Source organism: Salvelinus namaycush, chromosome 32 (assembly GCF_016432855.1).
Source record: "Salvelinus namaycush isolate Seneca chromosome 32, SaNama_1.0, whole genome shotgun sequence".
Classification (NCBI taxonomy): Eukaryota; Metazoa; Chordata; class Actinopteri; order Salmoniformes; family Salmonidae; genus Salvelinus; species Salvelinus namaycush.
The window spans coordinates 11,688,154-11,711,169 of NC_052338.1; the positions used below are offsets into that span (position 1 = coordinate 11,688,154).

Below are 23,016 nucleotides of genomic sequence, written 5' to 3' on the forward strand. Positions count from 1 at the left end.
AAGCCTCCTTCACTCACGTCGCCAAACTTACCCTAGTAAAACTGACTATCCTACCGATCTTCGAACCCGGCGCTGTCATCTACAAAATAGCTTACAATACTATACTCAGCAAACTGGATGCAGTCTATCACAGTGCCACCCGTTTTGTTACCAAAGCCCCTTATACCACCCACCATTGTGACCTGTATGCTCTAGTCGGCTGGCCCTCGCTACATATTCGTAGCCAGACCCACTGGCTCCAGGTCATCTATAAGTCTATGCTAGGTAAAGCTCCTTATCTCAGCTCACTCGTCACGATAACAACACCCACCCGTAGCACGTGCTCCAGCAGGTATATCTCACTGGTCATCCCCAAAGCCAACACCTCCTTTGGCCACCTTTCCTTCCAGTTCTCTTCTGCCAGTGACTGGAACGAATTGCAAAAATCACTGAAGTTGGAGACTTACATTTCCCTTACTAACTTTAAACATCAGCTATCATCAGAGGATCTAACCGATCACTGCAGCTGTACATAGTCCATCTGTAAATAGCCCACCCAATCTACCTACCTCATCCCCATATTGTTTTTATTCACTTTTCTGCTCTTTTGCACACCAGTTTCACTACTTGCACATCATCATCTGCTCATCATCATCTGCTCATCTATCATTCCAGTGTTAATCTGCTAAATTGTAATTACTTTGCTACTATGGCCTATTTATTGCCTTACCTCCTCACGCCATTTGCACACACTGTATATAGACTTTCTTTTTTTCTATTGTGTTATTGACTGTGCGCTTGTTTATTCCATGTGTAACCCTGTGTTGTTGTTTGTGTCGCACTGCTTTGCTTTATCTTGGCCAGGTCGCAGTTGTAAATGAGAACTTGTTCTCAACTAGCTTAGCTGGTTAAATAGAGGTGAAATAAAAAAAAGAAAAGATAATTCGATTAGATATGCATCCAAATTGAAAGAGTGATATGTGACTTTGTTTGTTGTACTCAGTCAGTTGGAAATGTGCTTAGAGTTTTGAAACATGAGCCATTTTGATGATCTGTTTTGGTTTTTATGCTTAGATTTGTGGAACTGTACCAAATACATGATTGAAAAACACCATAAAGTAAAACACCCACTTTATCACCCAAGCTGCCATAACACACTGTGGTCAGAGGAGGGCGACAGAGTTTCAGTGGGAGTGTATCTGCTTCTCACTACACTCTGACAGTCAGTGGAGTCCAGGTTGAAGATGCTGGAGATTACTACTGTCAGCAGATGTACAACGGGTTTCACTGTGTCAGAGCATCGTACAAAAACCTCCCTCAGCTATAGAGGAACTGCTCTGACTAGACAGCTGCAGAGCTACGGAGTCTCCTGTATTCTAAAGTATTCTAAACACCATTTCATCAAAATATGACACTACAATACAACAATGGAATTGGTTAGACTTGTCTATGGACTATGTTACTGTACATATCTCTCAATGTATTCTGCAAAAAACGACATTTGTGTAAACACACTGGGACCACTAAGGAAACAGAGATGTAAGAAATGATTGATTTTGCAGGAAATGTTGAACAACGTTCAGAAAAAGTCAAGATGTTTGTTGAAAGTTTTGATTGAACTTCATATTATGAAAATCACCCATTTCAGTACACAAATGCATGAATATTGACCCTGTCCAAACCCAACTTCCCAACTATTCATCACCTACTCAACTTCTATAGCCCTCCAACCCCGAAAGAGTGAATACAGTCATATTGATTCCATTCAAGAAGTACTACTTTGATATCACGATTATACATATCTGTCACAAATACATTTTGTTTACATATACAAGTTCATGAAAGATCTTAGATTGAAGTCCCCTATTTGAACATTATGCAAAGTCCAGTGTAATATCTGCTTCCCCAGCCCATGTTCAGTTCTCTAGTCAAACACACAGCTGCCCCAGTCCCAGAAGATTGAGGCTGAGAGATTGTGAGCTGTGGTGGGGTTGAAACTCAGATTTGCACGGGCAGGGAACTGCCATGCTCCCAGAATAGAGCAGCACCATAGTCAGATGTTCACCTGTCCCCAGAGAAATTCAGTGATTTTAGAGCACATGGCTTCAGTATTAGAAATATCATGACGACCAGTGAGTTTATAGCTAATGGATTCAGTACTAGTAATATCATGACGACCAGTGAGTTTATAGCTAATGGATTCAGTACTAGTAATATCATGAAGACCAGTGAGTTTATAGCTAATGGATTCAGTATTAGAAATATCATGACGACCAGTGAGTTTATAGCTAATGGATTCAGTACTAGTAATATCATGAAGACCAGTGAGTTTATAGCTAATGGATTCAGTACTAGTAATATCATGAAGACCAGTGAGTTTATTGTACATGGTTTCAGTATTAGTTTCACTGTAGATCACAGGAGGCTGCTGAGGGGAGGACGGCTCATAATAATGGCTGAAATGGAGTGAATGGAAGGGTATCAAACACATAGAAACCATATGTTTGATGAGTTCAATACTATTCCATTTATTCCGTTCCAGTCGTCACTATGAGCCAGTCCTCCCCAATTAAGGTGCCACCAACCTCCTGTGCTGTAGATATCCTTTTGACTGGTACCAACTTTGGCCCAATCAGCCAAGCATTCATTGAGCGAAGCTATTTAACTGAAATGTAATAGTAAAATCCTTTTCCATGGCAGAGCTCTCCATTCCTCATGAAACTAAACAAATCACAAAGATCTCAATGTCTAACGGTAAAACTCATTAAATAATGATATCCTGGCAAACAATTTTAAAGATTGAATATCTTTATTATCTCAACATGTTAGAACCAACAGCATTACAGCAATAAAGGGCATCACACACGTGATAAAGAAAGCCAAGCAGATCTATGACATCGGAATCAGAGAGATATGGATTCCCATACAGGGTCTAGCCCAGCAGAAGTGTGCTAGTCACAGGAGGCTGCTGAGGGGAGGACGGCTCATAATAATGTCTGGAATGGAGTGAATGGAATGGTATGGATCACATAGAAACCATGTGTTTGATGAGTTCGATACCATTCCATGTATTCCATTTCAGCCATAACCATGAGCCCGTCCTCCCTATTAATGGTGCCACCAACCTCCTGTGCTGCTAGTAGTGCTGGATCAGTAAGACGGCGAGGACAGAGTAAAAAGTGTAGAACAGAATAAAAACAGTGCAGTCAGAGGAGGAGCTCATTAATCAGAACACTGGTCTCTCCTCAGTGTCTCCGAGAGTGGAGTCTGGGAGCCCTGGGTGGCCTCACAGGTCACAGAGCCCACCTTCCTCCACTGGTCGACAGGGAGGGTCAGGGTGCTGCTCCAGCTGTAGTGGCCGTCCTTCTCCGGGACCCCAGGGCTCCCGGTCACCTCCCAGGTGCTGCTACTGCTCCCATCCACCTTTCAGCTCAGCTTCCAGTCTGTGGGGAAGCCCTTGTTTGCAAGGCACATGAGAGTGGCCTTCCCCTGCTGCAGCTCCACACTGGAGGGGGGCAGGACTGTCATGGTGGGACGAACGTCACCTAGCAGACAGGTGGGAAGTTAGAGAGAGGGGAGCTGTCAATCAATCACCAGACTGATATGACAATAATGATGCAGCAGTTTTACATCTTAGCTTTAAACTAAGATGGGGTTTTTTTCAGTAGGTTTCTGTCCCTCAAACACACAGCTTCTCAGTCTTTCTGTCACTCTTTCACTTCCCTCTGAGTAGCTACTGAAGCATATTATAACTATATGAGATTACTGAAAATACATTAAATTATCTTCAAAACTTAAACTTTTTTGAAAGAAAATATTTCAGCACTCCTCTCCCTTTTTGTAATGGGATAAAATACTAGGAATCAAACTGCATTTCATTATTCATTATTATTATTATTTTGAAGAACATTCCACAGAACGTATGACCAATTCTTAAATGATGATGTTTAAAATAATGCTGAGGAGGTCACTTCCAGTTGACCGTAACCATGTCAAAATAATATTAAATTTAAAGATGCATTATGCAGAAATCACTCCACCATTTCCTGGTTGCTAAAATTCTAATAGTTCACCTAACTTCAGTTTATGTGACAAAACAAGCAAGCATAGTGAAAGAGCATGGATCTCCAACCCTGTTCCTGTAGAGCTACTGTCCTGTAGATTTTCACTCCAACCCTGTTCCTATAGAGCTACTGTCCTGTAGGTTTTCACTCCAACCCTGTTCATGTAGAGCTACATTCCTGTAGGTTTTCACTCCAACCCTGTTCCTGTAGAGCTACTGTCCTGTAGGTTTTCACTCCAACCCTGTTCCTGTAGAGCTACATTCCTGTAGAGCTATTGTCCTGTAGGTTTTCACTCCAACCCTGTTCCTGTAGAGCTACTGTCCTGTAGGTTTTCACTACAACCCTGTTCCTGTAGAGCTACTGTCCTGTAGGTTTTCACTACAACCCTGTTCCTGTAGAGCTATTGTCCTGTAGGTTTTCACTCCAACCCTAATATAGTTCACCTGATTCTAATAATTACCTGGTTGATAAGCTGAATCAGGTTAATTACAACTTGGGTTGGAGTGAAAACTTACAGGAGGGTAGCTCTCCAGGAACATGGTTGGTGAGCCCTGGTGTAACCAAAAGTATATTATTATGAACAGCAGAACTTTGTAAGATAACAGCACTTTGCAAAAGATAGCAAACATCAAATAAAATGTAAAATAAGATAGCAATATAGCAAATAGATAGTTAAACTAAGGGGGACAAAATAAATTAGATGTAGATGAACTTACTTCCAACATCCAGTCTAGTGCCTCCACCAAAAGTGTACCACAGTGATACAAACTCATGCAACGGCCATACAAAAACCTTTGAAACTATAGAGACACGGCTCTTGCTCTTTGTAAACCTACATTTATCCAAACCACTCTCAGATTTCAACAATAACACCATTGTTCGAAACTAATACACACTTTATAAGCACCTTGTTTTATATATCATCTTGAAATGGCATTTTAATTTAACTCAATTTTCTTCTAAGGTTAATAAATACAACACAAATTCTTAAAAAATAAATACATATTTCCACTTTCAATTTAAGGTAGTTGTAATAGTGTTAAGAAAATGAATTGGGATTTTGATAGAGGTCAAGATCGAAAATGGAATACTTACTACCAACACTCAGTTTGGTCCCTCCACCAAAAGTCCACCACAGTGATAGAGTCTGATTGACTCGCAGTACAAAAACCTCCAGACAGACACAGAGGGGAACGTTTTTAACACAACATGGACCTGATCAATGAATCTTACTTTGTCACTGATGCCCCCTACTGGTACAGTCTGGAACTCCAGGAGATTGGACACATTCACGTTCCCCGTTCCCCAATAAACTTCAACAGTATGAAAACTGCTGTGCACTATGTTGATAATATTTAATCATATTGTAACAAGTAATCATGAAAAGAGCTTGATACAGCAATGATGGAATGTGTCAGTATAAATACTTTTTTGTAATGACTTTCAGACAACACATGGAGGAGGATTTCAGAACTTTTCTCAATGACAGTGCAGTGATTTGCCAGGAGGAACATTTCCATAAAGAGACACTTTGCATTGGCATCACATGCTTCAGTGCTCTGGGAGTGTTTATAGCCCTGTGAGTTGAACACTTCATGTGAGAGCTGTATTTCATTTGAACAGAACCCACGGCAACCATGACTTTCATCACCATCTTCATCTGGACTCTGGTCTGTTACGCACAAGGTGAGAGACATTTTGAACATTTTCAGAATGCAAGCATCATGTTGTAAATGAGGAATTACGGTTATAATCTTACAAATATTTGACCTTCCTAAATGTGATATTTTCCTTCTTTCTCTCTGCAGGGTCTTGGGGCCAGTATGTATTGACTCAGTCTGCAGCTCAATCAGTCCAGCCGGGTCAAACTGTCTCTATTGACTGTAGCGCCAGTAGTAAAGTTGCTCGGTACTCTGGCTCACAGTATTACCTGGCCTGGTACCATCAGACGTCTGTAGACGCTCCTAAACTCCTGATCTATCGCACATCAGACAGGTTCACAGGAGTTTCCACCAGGTTCAGTGGCAGTGGGAGAGGAAATGGTGTTGACTTCACTCTGACCATCAGTAAAGTCCAGGCTGAGGATACAGGAGTTTACTACTGTCAGAGTTACCACAGTGGTCCTGTGTTCACACAGTGATTTAGAGCCGCACAAAAACCTCCCTCAGTCAGAGTCCACTGCTGTAGCTGGGACTTACTGCAGGTGCTGAGGGCGAAGACAATGACATGCGTCACTGAGTTCTACTGTACAAACACTCAACCCACTGGGCAGAAACTGGTTGAATCAATGCTGTTTCCACATCAATTAAACCAAACAAATCTTTGTGATGAAGTTGAATCAACATGGATAACCAATTGGATTTGCAAAAAGTCATCGGCGTGAGGGCATTATGTCTTTTTTTACCCAACTTTTAACCTAAATACAATGACATGGTAACATTTGTTGTTGATTTCACATTGAATTCACGGTTAGTTGACAACTCAACCAAATGTAAATCAAAACTAGACGTTGAACTGTTGTCTGTGCCCAGTGTGAAGCTACCATTCATGATACACTGTGACCACAGGAGTATTGTATCAGATATTGCCCCACTATAGTATGATACAGCACCACTGTGGTCTCCATCTTGTACAGTAAATATACAGTGAAAAGACTATAGACAGACAGTGCAACTAGTGCTCCCATTATAAACTCAAGCCTCCTCACACACAGTCATCTAAACACGATGGGCCATTAGTAGTCAGTATTACATGATATCTATTGATCTGCAGCAAACCTGCAAGAAACCCCTTACACCAAATACAACTAACATTTAGCTTCACTATAAATGTTCTTTCTCGTTCAAATGATGAACCTGAGAATGTTGAGTCAGAGATGATGTTAAGTCCATAGAGAATGACGTCATCTCTTGGTGGTGATGGTCATGGAGACAATAGTGTTCCTCTGTGGAGGAGTGCCCGCTCTGGTGATGCTGGGAAACACTAGCAATAACACGTCAATAACACGTCTCTCTTCAGTCTGTGCTGCTGCTGCTCTCCTCCAGCTGCTACTGGAACAGTATTTTACATAAACCTTAGCCAAATACATTTAAACTCAGTTTTTCACAATTCCTGATATTTAATCCTAGTAAAAATTCCCTGTCTTCGGTCAGTTAGGATCACCACTTTATTTTAAGAATGTGAAATGTCAGAGTAATAGTAGAGATAATTATTTATTTTAGCTTTTATTCACATTCACAGTGGGTCAGACGTTTCCAAACACTCAATTAGTATTTGGTAGCATTGCCTTTAAATTGTTTAACTTGGGTCAAACGCTTCGGGAAGCCTTCCACAAGCTTCCCACAATAAGTTGAGTGAATTTTGGCCCATTCCTCCTGACAGAGCTGGTGTAGCTGAGTCAGGTTTGTAGGCCTCCTTGCTCGCACATGCTTTTTCAGTTCTGCCCACAAATTTTCTATGGGACTGAGGTCAGGGCTTTGTGATGGCCACTCCAGTACCTTGACTTTGTTGTCCTTAAGCCATTTTGAAACAACTTTGGACATATGCAGGGGTCATTGTCCATTTGGAAGACCCATTTGCAACCAAGCTTCAACTTCCTGACTGATGTCTTGAGATGTTGCTTCAATATATCCACATAATTTCCTCCCTCATGATGCCATCTATTTTGTGAAGTGCACCCGTCCCTCCTGCAGCAAAGAACCCCCACAACATGATGCTGCCACCCCGTGCTTCACGGCTGGGATGGTAATCTTTGGCTTGCAAGCCTGCCCCTTTTTCCTCCAAACATAACGATGGTCATTATGGCCAAACAGTTCTATTTTTGTTTCATCAGACCAGAGGACATTTCTCCAAAAAGTACTAATGTCAGGCGGTGGGTGTAGCTGGTGCATGAAGTCAGGCGCAGGAGAGCAGAGATGAGTGAACAATGCACTATACTGAATAAATAGCACAAAGTAAACATACCAATGTGCGAACAATAACGGTTACCACAAAACACGGGTGAAAACAGCACCCGGAAAAAAACAGCCGGAAACGTACCGACCTGAACAATAAACAATCACACACAAAGACATGGGGGAAACAGAGGGTTAAATACAAGACTAGTAATTGGGAAATGAAACCAGGTGTATGCGAAACAAAGACAAAAACAATGGAAAATGAAAAGTGGATCGGCGATAGCTAGAAAACCGGCGATGTCGACCGCCGAGCGCCGCCCGAACAAGGAGAGGAACCGACTTCGGCGGAAGTCGTGACAACTATCTTTGTCCCCATGTGCAGTTGCAAACCCTAGTGTGGCTTTTTATGGCGGTTTTGGAGCAGTGACTTCTTCCTTGCTGAGCGGCCTTTCAGGTTAAGTTGATATAGGACGCTTTTTACTGTGGATATATATACTTTTGTACCTGTTTCCTCCAGCATCTTCACAAGGTCCCTTGCTGTTGTTCTGGAATTGATTTGCACATTTCGCACCAAAGTACAGTACGTTCATCTCTAGGAGACAGAACGAGTCTCCTTCCTGAGCGGTATGACGGCTGCATGGTCCCATGGTGTTTATACTTGCGTGCTATTGAATGTACAGATGAACATGGTACCTTAAGACGTTTGGAAATTGCTCCCAAGGATGAACCAGACTTGTGGAGGTCTAAAATTTTGGCTGATTTATTTTGATTTTCCCATGATGTCAAGCAAAGAGGCACTGAGTTTGAAGGTAGGCCTTGAAATATATCCACAGGTACACCTGCAAATGACTCAAATGATGTCAATTAGCCTATCAGAAGCTTCTAAAGCCATTACATAATTTTCTGTAATTTTCCAAGTTGTTTAAAGGCACAGTGGAATTGTGATACAGTGAGGAATTGTGATACAGTGAATTATATGTGAAATAATCTGTCTGTAAACAATTGTTGGAAAATTACTTGTGTCATGCACAAAGTAGATGTCCTAACCGACTTGCCAAAGCTATAGTTTGTTAACAAGAAATTTGTGGAGTGGTTGAAAAACGAGTTTTAATGACTCCAACCTAAGTGTATGTAAACTTCCGACGTCAAATGTATATATATATATATATATATAATATATGCCATTGAGCAGACACATCTATGTAAAGCGACTTACAGTCTTGTGTGTTTCAAAGGTCCTTTTGGATCTGAGTTGAGCACGCAGAGTAAGGTAGAGACCAAACACAAACGTTATAGGAGGGACCTGTCTGAGGGGAGGAGGGACCCAATAGAGTCTGTCTGAGGGGAGGAGGGACCCTATAGAGTCTGTCTGAGGGGAGGAGGGACCCTATAGAGTCTGTCTGAGGGGAGGAGGGACCCAATAGAGTCTGTCTGAGGGGAGGAGGGACCCTATAGAGTCTGTCTGAGGGGAGGAGGGACCCAATAGAGTCTGTCTGAGGGGAGGAGGGACCCTATAGAGTCTGTCTGAGGGGAGGAGGGACCCTATAGAGTCTGTCTGAGGGGAGGAGTGACCCAATAGAGTCTGTCTGAGGGGAGGAGGGACCCTATAGAGTCTGTCTGAGGGGAGGAGGGACCCTATAGAGTCTGTCTGAGGGGAGGAGGGACCCAATAGAGTCTGTCTGAGGGGAGGAGGGACCCTATAGAGTCTGTCTGAGGGGAGGAGGGACCCTATAGAGTCTGTCTGAGGAGAGGAGGGACCCTATAGAGTCTGTCTGAGGGGAGGAGGGACCCTATAGAGTCTGTCTGAGGGGAGGAGGGACCCTATAGAGTCTGTCTGAGGGGAGGAGGGACCCTATAGAGTCTGTCTGAGGGGAGGAGGGACCCAATAGAGTCTGTCTGAGGGGAGGAGGGACCCTATAGAGTCTGTCTGAGGAGAGGAGGGACCCTATAGCGTCTGTCTGAGGGGAGGAGGGACCCTATAGCGTCTGTCTGAGGGGAGGAGGGACGGGTTAGAGTCTGTCTGAGGGGAGGAGGGACCCTATAGAGTCTGTCTGAGGGGAGGAGGGACCCTATAGAGTCTGTCTGAGGGGAGGAGGGACCCTATAGAGTCTGTCTGAGGGGAGGAGGGACCCTATAGCGTCTGTCTGAGGGGAGGAGGGACCCTATAGAGTCTGTCTGAGGGGAGGAGGGACCCTATAGCGTCTGTCTGAGGGGAGGAGGGACCCTATAGAGTCTGTCTGAGGGGAGGAGGGACCCTATAGAGTCTGTCTGAGGGGAGGAGGGACCCTATAGCGTCTGTCTGAGGGGAGGAGGGACCCTATAGAGTCTGTCTGAGGGGAGGAGGGACGGGATAGAGTCTGTCTGAGGGGAGGAGGGACCCTATAGCGTCTGTCTGAGGGGAGGAGGGACCCTATAGAGTCTGTCTGAGGGGAGGAGGGACCCTATAGAGTCTGTCTGAGGGGAGGAGGGACCCTATAGCGTCTGTCTGAGGGGAGGAGGGACCCTATAGCGTCTGTCTGAGGGGAGGAGGGACCCTATAGCGTCTGTCTGAGGGGAGGAGGGACGGGATAGAGTCTGTCTGAGGGGAGGAGGGACCCTATAGAGTCTGTCTGAGGGGAGGAGGGACCCTATAGCGTCTGTCTGAGGGGAGGAGGGACCCTATAGCGTCTGTCTGAGGGGAGGAGGGACGGGATAGAGTCTGTCTGAGGAGAGGAGGGACCCTATAGAGTCTGTCTGAGGGGAGGAGGGACCCTATAGAGTCTGTCTGAGGGGAGGAGGGACGGGATAGAGTCTGTCTGAGGGGAGGAGGGACCCTATAGAGTCTGTCTGAGGGGAGGAGGGACGGGATAGAGTCTGTCTGAGGGGAGGAGGGACCCTATAGAGTCTGTCTGAGGGGAGGAGGGACCCTATAGAGTCTGTCTGAGGGGAGGAGGGACCCTATAGCGTCTGTCTGAGGGGAGGAGGGACCCTATAGCATCTGTCTGAGGGGAGGAGGGACGGGATAGAGTCTGTCTGAGGGGAGGAGGGACCCTATAGTGTCTGTCTGAGGGGAGGAGGGACCCTATAGCGTCTGTCTGAGAGGAGGAGGGACACTATCGTGTCTGTCTGAGGGGAGGAGGGACCCTATAGCGTCTGTCTGAGAGGAGGAGGGACACTATCGTGTCTGTCTGAGGGGAGGAGGGACGGGATAGAGTCTGTCTGAGGGGAGGAGGGACACTATAGCGTCTGTCTGAGGGGAGGAGGGACCCTATAGCGTCTGTCTGAGGGGAGGAGGGACCCTATAGCGTCTGTCTGAGAGGAGGAGGGACACTATCGTGTCTGTCTGAGGGGAGGAGGGACCCTATAGAGTCTGTCTGAGGGGAGGAGGGACCCTATAGCGTCTGTCTGAGGGGAGGAGGGACCCTATAGCGTCTGTCTGAGAGGAGGAGGGACACTATCGTGTCTGTCTGAGGGGAGGAGGGACCCTATAGAGTCTGTCTGAGGGGAGGAGGGACCCTATAGCGTCTGTCTGAGGGGAGGAGGGACCCTATAGAGTCTGTCTGAGGGTAGGACGGACCCTATAGCGTCTGTCTGAGGGGAGGAGGGACACTATCGTGTCTGTCTGAGGGTAGGAGGGACCCTATAGCGTCTGTCTGAGCGGAGGAGGGACACTATCGTGTCTGTCTGAGGGGAGGAGGGACCCTATAGCGTCTGTCTGAGGGGAGGAGGGACCCTATAGAGTCTGTCTGAGGGGAGGAGGGAACCTATAGCGTCTGTCTGAGGGGAGGAGGGAACCTATAGCGTCTGTCTGAGGGGAGGAGGGACACTATCGTGTCTGTCTGAGGGGAGGAGGAACCCTAATAAAGGACATGGGAGGGATATGAAATAATTTTCTGAGCTTGTCTGATGACGGTCTATTCAAAAATAGTCTGCAGGGAGTGATGTTACCTCACACCCATGACCCTCAGGGCAGTTTGATAAATTGCTAATCCAGACTGTGATGCCGTATCTCAGGATTCTCTCTATGACCGCATGGTAGAATAGGAGCATTTTTTTCTGGTCAACTCCAAAATCCCTTAGTCTAGGTAGGAAATAGAGGCGTTGTTGGACTCCTTGTCCAAGTGTACACCCAGGTACTTATATGAACTAACCTGTGCTATGTTGGCATTGTGGACAACCACAGACACGTGGTCACCGACAGAGTTGGGGTCAAACACCGTCTCCTCCGTTATCTTTACATTAAGGATGAGATGGTGCTCATCACACCAAATGACAAACCTTTGAATCTCTGACCTGTACACAGTAGTATCGGCATTTTTATATACATCAGAAAACGTGACAATATATCTGTCAGGGTTACTGCTAGTGCAAAATAAAACTAACAAACAATCAAAGAAACAAAAAGCCACAGGAGGTGGTGCAGCCCAGGAGGCAGCTGTCCATCTTGTTTGCCTCAAACTCACAAGACTCCATTTCCCACATGCTCCAGTAAACCTCCATACCTCTGGACTGCATCACCTCCCTTGGGCGGCCGTTTGGAACAGATAAACAGGAGGGTTTAAATGGGCACATCTCAAATCACATGAGATTATTATCCAATGGAAGCTCTCGCTGGGTTAATGAGGAAACTAGTCACACCTGTGACTCTCACCCACTTTTCTTGTGGAAGCACACTACACCCCCACCACGGAGCACCCAGCTTCCTCTCCCAGGGGCCTGAGCTAGCTTACATTCAGGAGTCACTGGTACAACTCCGCCTCCTGGTCCTTCTGTTACCGCGATGACAGCACCGGCCCGATGCGCTCCTCCTCGGAAGAGTTATGATATCTATCCGTAAATAAGTCTATTCAATTTTCTCTTCCACATATATGCCTATGTCTGTATTTAATTGTCACTTTCAATATTGCCAAGCCCATCTCTCTAACCTTATGTCACATATAAAGATATGTCTCACTATGCTTGTATCCAACAGTCTCGCTTGTTATTGTCAGGTCCATCCCTCTAACCTTATCTCCCTATCCCTATCCTCTCTTCCACAGCGCGGTCCCCTCCGTTCCCGTGCTCTTCTCCCCGCAGTCGTCTCCGGCCCGTGGCTGACGGAGCTGCAGCGCGGTGCAAGCGCCCTGGACCCCCGCCGCATTGCCCCCAGCTTCCTCTCCCAGGGGCCTGAGCTGACCGACTTCCAGGAGTCCCTGGAGCAACTCCACCTCCTGGCCCGCTGTTACAGTGACGACAGCGGCGGCATGATGCTCTCCTCCTCAGAAGAGGACGACTATGTTTGACAGTGATGTTTGATTCACTGACAACCGCTGAACCGCAAGAGTCATTTTCTTTCCTGTCTTCCGCACTGTTTGTCCATAATGATTCTATGCACTCCATCCTATCTGAATTGATGGGTCTCGATTGACCTCGACTGGTATTGACAGACCCACCTAGTCCACATTGGATCTGATCGCTTTCGGACTCCATGACTCTTGATAAGGATTGTGTATTGTGGTTGGAATGAATGGACTGGCTGTTTGAGATGGTGACAGAAAACGGTTCTGGTAAAAGGTTGAGGTTTTAACTGACAAAAGATAATAGTTGGACAATGAAACTAACTCATTCCTGATGTAAGGTTCCGTACTTATTATTTTAGTCAGACTTGTGTTCTGTTTAGTTGTGTTCTTGAACGTTGCCCTGTCTTTCATTTTTGTTCATTGATTTCACCTGTGTTAGTTACTCACCTGGTCTCATCAGCTCCTTATTTAGTTCAGTTCATTCTGTTTGTGACTTTGTGAGGTATTGTTTGTTTAGACTCTACTAAGCCTTTTCCTAGCGTGTTTGTGAGAACCAGTATATTGCCTTCAGTCTTGGTTTTGATTCACCTGCTGATGATAATACTAATATTAATAATAATATATATGATAATATAGAAAATATAATATTTAAAAAAAAATGCTCATAATCGACGATGTGAGGTAAAGAAACACGATAATGGAAGTATATGTGTATCTCCAAGTAAATGTGCTTTATACAAATGTCCAGTTGTTGTCAATAGCTTCCGAAATTAAGATAACAGAAGATAGCAGTCATGGTAGATTCATGCTAGAATCTGTTGCAGGGAAGAATTGTAGTTTTTCTAGCCTTATTTTGACACTAAATGGAAGCATTAAACTTTGGTCATACATTCAAAGAGAGCCAACAACACAGAGATGGATTAAATGCATTACACATCCATTTATCTGTCAAAAGTTCAAATCATTAAAACTTTTTGCACATGAAAAAATCACATTAAAAAAATGAATTATTTAATGGGGAAAAAATATATAAAAACTGTGTGGCTTGCCCCTAGACACAGCTAAAATCTACTTTATATGTTTTGCCTATAGCTTAAAACTATCTTCTCAGTGTCATGTGACTATTTATGAGAATCAGGTTGAGTGAAGCCTTAATGACAAAATTGGAAGTATCTAATTGTTAACCACAAACACAAATATCTCTCTCTCTGACTCAATCTCTATCACACACACACACAGCTTTGTCAGGAGGAAGCTGGCCAGAGGCAGTTAACCCACATCAGTTTCCTCATTACTACTCTATGACAAGAGAAGATAACAAACTTGTGAGGATTTCAAGAACGAGAAACTAAAGAATTAGATGTCTAAAGTCTACTGTCTTCAAGATAGCTCTTATTCTTTCACGGACAATGGTGAACATGAACTCCTCCAGCAACTCTAGCTTGGACTCCACCTCCCCGGATTCGGGCCGCCTGATTTCGAGTACCGTCCTGGGGTTGTGCTGTGCGCTTGGCCTCCCTGGTAACATAGCTGTCCTGGTGGTCATCCTGCGCCGCTCGTCCCGACGCCCCAACTTCACCCTGTGCCTCATGCTGAACCTGGCTTCCTCCGACATCCTGTGCCTGGCCACGGTGCCCGTGTGGATCTATACTCTCCTGCACGGCTGGACTCTGGGCCGTGCTGCATGCAAGTTAGCCACGTTCCTGCTCTATCTCAGCCTGTATGCTAACGTGCTAACTGTCACTCTACTCGGTGTCCAGCGCTACCTCCAGGTGCTATACCCGCAGATGTGGAACAGGCTGGGGCGCAAGGGGGAGGTGGTGCTGCTCCTGGCCCTGTGGGGGCTCGCCTGTGCTCTGACTGCTCCCGCCGTTGCCACTCGCGATGTGCGCAATGGCGAGCTCAAGTGCCAGCGACACACGGGTTCCGATGCTGAAAGAGTTGCTGTCCTCGTCTTGGAGACCCTTTTAGGGTTCGTGATTCCGTTCTCTGTGCTGGTCACGTCCTACTGCTGCCTCCACCGGCGGGTGAACCAGACTGCGCTGTTCAGCAGTGCAAAGTTGACGCGGCTGGTCACCAGTGTGGTGGTCGCCTTTTTCATCCTCTGGATCCCTGTGCACATTGTCAATGTGGTGGACATCGCCGGCATTGTGCTGCAGACTTCCTGGCCAGAGGCGTCGGCAGCGCTGCTGAGCCACAGAAGCGCAGCAGCGCGTGTCGTCCGGAGCTTTACGTTTTTTAACAGCTGCCTGGACCCCTTCCTGTACGCCTTCGCCTCGCGGAGAATCCGTGAGCAGCCCAAGTCGTCGTCGAGGGGCGACAGCAGGATGCAGGTCACAAATATCTGATGTCTGAAGCTGTGCTCTGCTGGTGTGACTAAAGGCCAACCCCTAATTCTAACCCTCAGCCTACCCATAATCAACCCCCCTAACCCTAACCTTAACAAATCAGGGTACTCTAAAAAAATAAATAGCTTTTTTTAGGCGTTCTTGACTTGGTTTTTAGAGCAGCCAAATTAGAGTCCCATTGCACCTGCTATTTTGTCCTCAACAAAACCTACGTTTTGGGTTGCTGACTGTATAGGCTGTACTTCTAGGTATCCATAGGTTAGCCTAGATTTGTTATTTCGGTGATCTAACGCCCTTCAAGCTTGACCTCCATTGGTCAAAGCCTAAATTGTATTGCTTCTGTCAGTTTTCCCATGAATAAATACATATATTTGGTTACCATGAATAAGTTTCTCTTATAGTACATGTACTTCTGCTTTGGTTCAGAGAAGCTCCAAGCTTAGTGTCTTTGAATATTTCGTCATACTTGTGAAGTTGCCTCATTGTATGTCAAAATTAGGTATTTGAGCAGTGAGGCACAATGGAAAAACACACTAGATCTATGCAACAACATTTCTACCTAAATTGATCAATTAAAGCATGCATTCCAAACCTTACACCACTCGGATGCCCAATATGGGTTCAACCATTTCAGTTTCAGTCTAAGACGCAACAAGTAGTGAGCCAATTTGCCAAAACTGCGGAAAAAAATTATTCTGAACCAAATGAAGATAGAACTTACCATATGTCAGATGTAACAACACATTTGGTACACGGACAAACAACTTTATCTGCACCCAAAGGAACATACCTTGAGGTTCAAAATGAGAAAAAAAGCTTGAGATTGACATACTGTAGTTTAAAACATATTATGAAAGTATAAACAGTTTTTTGGGGGTTATGATCAGGTGGTATAAATCATGAGCTGACGAACACCCAGCATTTAATGTAGAGGTGCTGACTAACTGTATAAATAGAAAGAGAGAAAGTAGTACACTCTACATAGATCTAGTGGCCCCGTGTGGCTCAGTTGGTAGAGCATGGCGCTTGCAACGCCAGGGTTGTGGGTTCGATTCCCACGGGGGGCCAGTACAAAAAAAGTATGAATGTATGTACTTGTAAGTCGCTCTGGATAAGAGCGTCTGCTAAATGACTTAAATGTAAATGTAGATATGCGTCACACACCCTGCAAATGCTCCCAACAACTTAATGGGTATATAGAGTGTAACTTTCTTTTTATACGGTTCTGGGGAACTTGCACATTTTCAGATGTAAGTGGTATATTTTCAAAACTCTAAGTACAAATCTCGAAATTCATAACACTTGTAATGCCCTCTATCTTATGTTCAGAACTTTGATTGTGCATTCATTGGGGTTTCACAGGCCTTTCACTCTTGAGTCATTCAAGCAAAATCAAATCTAACTTGCTATTCTTTTTGAGGTGCTGAATGGAAAGAATAGTAGATGGTAAATATCATTTCAAATTATAGTAGAGTGTAAATATAATTTTCCACAGAGTATTTGACCATAACTTGACATGCACAATGTTTTAAATCATTTGAATCCAATGGCAGGTTGTGAGCATGTTCAGAAATACAGTGCCTTCAGAAAGTATTCACACCCCTTGACTTTTTCCACAGTTTTTTTCCAGCCTGATTTTAAAATAGATTAAAATAAGATTTTGTGTCACTGGCCTACACACAATCTCCCGTAATGTCAAAGTCAAATAATGTTCTAAGAAATGTTTACAAATTAATAAAAAGTGAAAGCTGAATTGTCTTGAGTCAATAAGTATTCAACCCTTTTGTTATGGCAATCCTAAATAAGTTCAGGATACAGAATGTAGCTATTGAATTTATTTAGTTACCCTTTGGATGGTGCATCAATACACCCAGTCACTACAAAGATACAAGCGTCCTTCCTAACTCAGTTGCCGGAGAGGAAGGAATTTCACCATGAGGCCAATGGTGACTTTAAAACAGTTACAGAGTTTAATGGCTGTGATAGGAGAAATCGGAGAATGGATCAACAACATTGTAGTTACTCCACAATACTAATCTAATTGACAAAGTAAAAAGAAGGAAGCCTGTACAGAATACAAATATTTCAAAACATGCATCCTGTTTGCAACAAGGCACAAAAATAATACTTCAAAAAAAATTGCAATTAATTCTTTGTCCTGAATACGAAGTGTTATGTTCGGGGCAAATCCAATACAACACATTACTGAGTACCACTCTCCACATTTTCAAACATAGTGGTAACTGCTTCATGTTATGGGTATGCTTGTAATCGTTATGGACCTGGGAGTTTTTCAGGATAAAAAATAAATGGAATGGAGCCAAGCACAGGTAAAATCCTATAGGAAAACCTGGTTTAGTCTCCTTTCCACCAGACATTGGGAAACAAATTCACCTTTCAGCAGGACTATAACCTAAAATGAGGCAAATCTGCACTGGAGTTGCTTACCAAGAAGACAGTAAATGTTCCGGTGTGGCCGAGTTACAGTTTTGACTTGAAAAATCTATGGCAAAATCTGCACTGGAGTTGCTTACCAAGAAGACAGTAAATGTTCCGGTGTGGCCGAGTTACAGTTTTGACTTGAAAAATCTATGGCAAAACCTAAACATTTTTATTTATCAATGATCAACAACCAATTTGACAGAGCTTGAAGAATTTTCAAAAGAGTAATGGGAAATGTTGCACAATCCAAGTGTGGACAGCTCTTAGAGACTTACCCAGAAAGACTCACAGCTGTAATCACTGCCAAAGGTGGTTCTAAGTATTGACTCATGGGTGGGCAAACTTATGTAAATTAGTTGTTTCTATATTTCATTTTCAATACATTGCCAAAGTTTTCCAAAACATGTTTTCACTTGGTCATTATGGGGTATTGTGTGTAGATCGTTGGGGAAACAATATTTTTCATGCATTTTGAATTCAGGCTGTAACACAACATAATGTGGCATAATTCAAGGGGTATGAATACTTCCTGAAGGCACTGTATGTCAGTCTTATAGTTTTATTATCCTTATACAGTGCATACTGTACGTAGGAGTATTGTAAAGCAGTTGGCTACTTTAAAACTGTAGCACGGCGTTGAATACCATTTATTATATTTTGGTGATCAAATGGTTGTATCTTTTTAATGAGGTACACAAAACAGGTACACGTGGACAGAAAAACAAGTGATGAGACTGAACAAGACAAACAGTTCCCATTCCACCCCCGAACCACAGGACTTCCCCAACCCAAAGTTAGATTAGTGGTTCACAATAGCGGTCTTTTTACAGAGTCATGTTGTATGCCATTTCTGCCCCATGCAACACTGTGCCAAAATCAGCTTCTCTACTGATACAGTATCGCCTGTCTCTCTGCTTGAAATTCATCAGCTTGCAGTGTATCAATGAAATTTAGCTAATGACTGGAATATATTGTTATATACAACCCAGGTATTTCAACAGTACATTGTACACTATAATTAAGCAATAAGGCACGAGGGTGTGTGGTATATGGCCAATATACCACGGCTAAGGGCTGTTCGTAAGCACTACGCAACTCGGAGTGCCCGGATACAGCCCTTAGCCGTGGTATATTGGCCATATACCACAAATCCCCGAGGTTGCTATTATAAACTGGTTACCAACGTAATTTGAGCAAATTAAAATGGTTGATGTAGAATGATGATGTAGTATTTACAGCCACATTCATATATAGTTTGGTTTTACCTTCCAACATAAATTGATGTCAAATTTCTATATTTTCTGAGGTAAAAATATAGAAATGTACAGTGTTTAGCAGTTATACATTAACCAGGCACTACATTATTTTGGTTCGGTAGTTATCAGTTTTGAGCAGTTTGATTAATTAAGTGATAGTTAATTGCATTGTTAACAAATTACAAGGAAATCATATCAGAAGTAAGTGAATATTTCATTTTGAACAGCAGATACAAATCAGCTGGGCTAGACAATCTGGACCCTCTCTTTCTAAAATTATCCGCCGCAATTGTTGCAACCGCTATTACCAGTCTGTTCAACCTCTCTTTCGTATCGTCCGAGATCCCTAAAGATTGGAAAGCTGCCGCGGTCATCCCCCTCTTCAAAGGGGATGACACTCTAGACCCAAACTGTTATAGACCTATATCCATCCTGCCCTGCCTTTCTATAGTCTTCGAAAGCCAAGTTAACAAACAGATCACTGACCATTTAGAATCCCACCGTACCTTCTCCACTGTGCAATCCGATTTCCGAGCTGGTCATGGGTGCACGTCAGCCATTGTCAAGGTACTAAACGATATCATAACCGCCATCGATAAAAGACAGTACTGTGCAGCCGTCTTCATCGACCTGTCCAAGGCTTTCGACTCTGTCAATCACCGTATTCTTATCGGCAGACTCAATCGCCTTGGTTTCTCAAATGACTGCCTCGCCTGGTTCACCAACTACTTCGCAGTCAGAGTTCAGTGTGTCAAATCAGCGGGCCTGTTGTCCGGACCTCTGGCAGTCTCTATGGGGGTACCACAGGGTTCAATTCTCGGGCCGACTCTTTTCTCTGTATATATCAACGATGTCGCTCTTTCTGCGAGTGATTCCCTGATCCACCTCTACGCAGACGACATCATTCTGTATACATCTGGCCCTTTTTTGGACACTGTGTTAACTAACCTCCAAACGAGCTTCAATGCCATACAACACTCCTTCCTTGGCCTCCAACTGCTCTTAACGTCTCTGCGCTACGGATCCCTTTTACGGGATCACTTTCCTAAACAACCGCTAGAATTGCAGGGCGCCAAATGCATAAATATTACAAAAAAAAATGATAATCATGCAATCACAAGTGAAATATACCAAAACACAGCTTAGCTTGTTGTTAATCCACCTATTGTGTCAGATTTTTAAAATATATTTTACAGCGAAAGAAATCCAAGCTTTTGTGAGTGTAGCTTTCAATGCTACAACAGCTAGCCCCAAATTTGCATGGTCACGAAAGTCAGAAAAGCAATAAAATTAATCGCTTTCCTTTGATAATCTTCGGATGTTTCCACTCACGAGACTCCCAGTTACACAACAAATGTTCTTTTGTTCGATAAATATTACTTTTATCACAAAAAAACGCAATTTGGGTTGTGCATTATGTTGAGAAAACAAAAGCCGTGTTCCGTTCGACAAATTCCAAAAAGTATCCGTAATGGTCGTAGAAACATGTCAATGTGTTTTATAATCAATCCTCAGGTTGTTTTTAACAAACATAATCGATAATATTTCAAACGGACCATAACCTATTCATTAAGAGACAAAAGGAAAATGGGGAGCCCTTCTGTCGCGCGCAGGAAACATTCAGAGGACACCGGACTATTTTTGAATAATCTCATTCATTTTTCAAAATAAAAGCCTGAAACTATGTCTAATGCCTGGTCACAGCCTGAGGAAGCCATTAGAAAAGGAATCTGGTTGATACCCCTGTAAACGGAGGATAGACGGGACAGGAAACACAGATTTAAAAAAATATATATAACTTCCGGGTTACATTTTCTCAGGTTTTCGCATGCAGAATAAGTATTGTTATACTCACAGACAATATTTTGACAGTTTTGGAAACTTTGGAATGTTTTCTATCCTAATCTGTAAATTATATGCATATTCTACGATCTGGGCCAGAGAAAATGTCAGTTTACATTGGGCACGTTATTTAAAAAAAAAATCTGACCCCTAGCGCTAAGAAGTTAAAAGCTAGTAAAACCAAATTCATGCTTTTCAACTGTTCGCTGCCCGCATCCGCCCGCACGACTAGCATCACTATTCTGGACGGTTCTGACCTAGAAAACGTGGACAACAACAAATACCTAGGTGTCTGGCTAGACTGTAAACTCTCCTTCCAGACTCATATCAAACATCTCCAATCCAAAATCAAATCTAGAATCGGCTTTCTATTTCGTAACAAAGCCTCCTTCATTCACGTCGCCAAACTTACCCTAGTAAAACTGACTATCCTACCGATCTTCGACTTCGGCGCTGTCATCTACAAAATAGCTTACAATACTATACTCAGCAAACTGGATGCAGTCTATCACAGTGCCACCCGTTTTGTTACCAAAGCCCCTTATACCACCCACCACTGTGACCTGTATGCTCTAGTCGGCTGGCCCTCGCTACATATTCGTAGCCAGACCCACTGGCTCCAGGTCATCTATAAGTCTATGCTAGGTAAAGCTCCTTATCTCAGCTCACTGGTCACAATAACAACACCCACCCGTAGCACGTGCTCCAGCAGGTATATCTCACTGGTCATCCCCAAAGCCAACACCTCCTTTGGCCGCCTTTCCTTCCATTTCTCTGCTGCCAGTGACTGGAACGAATTGCAAAAATTGCTGAAGTTGGAGACTTACATTTCCCTCACTAGCTTTAAACATCAGCTATCATCAGAGAATCTAACTGATCACTGCAGCTGTACATAGTCCATCTGTAAATAGCCCACCCAATCTACCTACCTCATCCCCATATTGTTTTTATTAACTTTTCTGCTCTTTTGCACACCAGTTTCACTACTTGCACATCATCATCTGCTCATCATCATCTGCTCATCTATCACTCCAGTGTTAATCTGCTAAATTGTAATTACTTTGCTACTATGGCCTATTTATTGCCTTACCTCCTCACGCCATTTGCACACACTGTATATAGACTTTCTTTTTTTCTATTGTGTTATTGACTGTGCGCTTGTTTATTCCATGTGTAACCCTGTGTTGTTGTTTGTGTCGCACTGCTTTGCTTTATCTTGGCCAGGTCGCAGTTGTAAATGAGAACTTGTTCTCAACTAGCTTAGCTGGTTAAATAGAGGTGAAATAAAAAAAAGAAAAGATAATTCGATTAGATATGCATCCAAATTGAAAGAGTGATATGTGACTTTGTTTGTTGTACTCAGTCAGTTGGAAATGTGAGTTTTGAAACATGAGCCATTTTGATGATCTGTTTTGGTTTTTATGCTTAGATTTGTGGAACTGTACCAAATACATGATTGAAAAACACCATAAAGTAAAACACCCACTTTATCACCCAAACTCCCATAACACACTGTGGTCTGTGGAGGGCGACAGAGTTTCAGTGGGAGTGTATCTGCTTCTCACTACACTCTGACAGTCAGTGGAGTCCAGGCTGAAGATGCTGGAGATTACTACTGTCAGCAGATGTACAACGGGTTTCACTGTGTCAGAGCGTCGTACAAAAACCTCCCTCAGCTATAGAGGAACTGCTCTGACTAGACAGCTGCAGAGCTACGGAGTCTCCTGTATTCTAAAGTATTCTAAACACCATTTCATCAAAATATGACACTACAATACAACAATGGAATTGGTTAGACTTGTCTATGGACTATGTTACTGTACATATCTCCCAATGTATTCTGCAAAAAAGGACATTTGTGTAAACACACTGGGACCACTAAGGAAACAGAGATGTAAGAAATGATTGATTTTGCAGGAACGTTCAGAAAA

The 23,016-nt window shown here is 43.6% G+C and overlaps 2 protein-coding genes, 1 non-coding gene and 1 pseudogene across 3 annotated transcripts; 3 read left to right on the forward strand and 1 right to left on the reverse strand.

Moving 5' to 3' along the window:
* Window positions 1-3,099: 3,099 nt before the first annotated feature.
* LOC120026826 lies at window positions 3,100-5,682 on the reverse strand (annotated as a pseudogene).
* Window positions 5,647-13,200, forward strand: LOC120026827. Its single transcript, XM_038971537.1, has 4 exons — window positions 5,647-5,729; window positions 5,852-6,179; window positions 12,588-12,663; window positions 12,958-13,200. The coding sequence occupies exons 1-4, from the start codon at window positions 5,681-5,683 to the stop codon at window positions 13,198-13,200; spliced, it is 696 nt and encodes a 231-aa protein (XP_038827465.1). The 5' UTR covers window positions 5,647-5,680.
* Window positions 13,201-14,606: 1,406 nt separating this feature from the next.
* Window positions 14,607-15,545, forward strand: LOC120026828 (leukotriene B4 receptor 1-like). Its single transcript, XM_038971540.1, has one exon. It carries the CDS (start codon window positions 14,607-14,609, stop codon window positions 15,543-15,545), a length of 939 nt encoding a protein of 312 aa, XP_038827468.1.
* Window positions 15,546-16,537: 992 nt separating this feature from the next.
* Window positions 16,538-16,613, forward strand: trnaa-ugc. The gene has a single exon. It is a non-coding gene; the product is annotated as a tRNA-Ala (tRNA).
* Window positions 16,614-23,016: the final 6,403 nt, after the last annotated feature.

Coding starts and splice junctions, on each gene's coding strand:
- LOC120026828 (XM_038971540.1), top strand. CDS start 14,607: ATGGTGAACATGAACTCCTCCAGCAACTCTAGCTTGGACTCCACCTCC.
- LOC120026827 (XM_038971537.1), top strand. CDS start 5,681: ATGACTTTCATCACCATCTTCATCTGGACTCTGGTCTGTTACGCACAA. Junction 6,180..12,587: donor AGTGGTCCTGTGTTCACACA/GTGATTTAGAGC, acceptor TTCTTGTGGAAG/CACACTACACCCCCACCACG. Junction 12,664..12,957: donor CTTACATTCAGGAGTCACTG/GTACAACTCCGC, acceptor TCTCTTCCACAG/CGCGGTCCCCTCCGTTCCCG.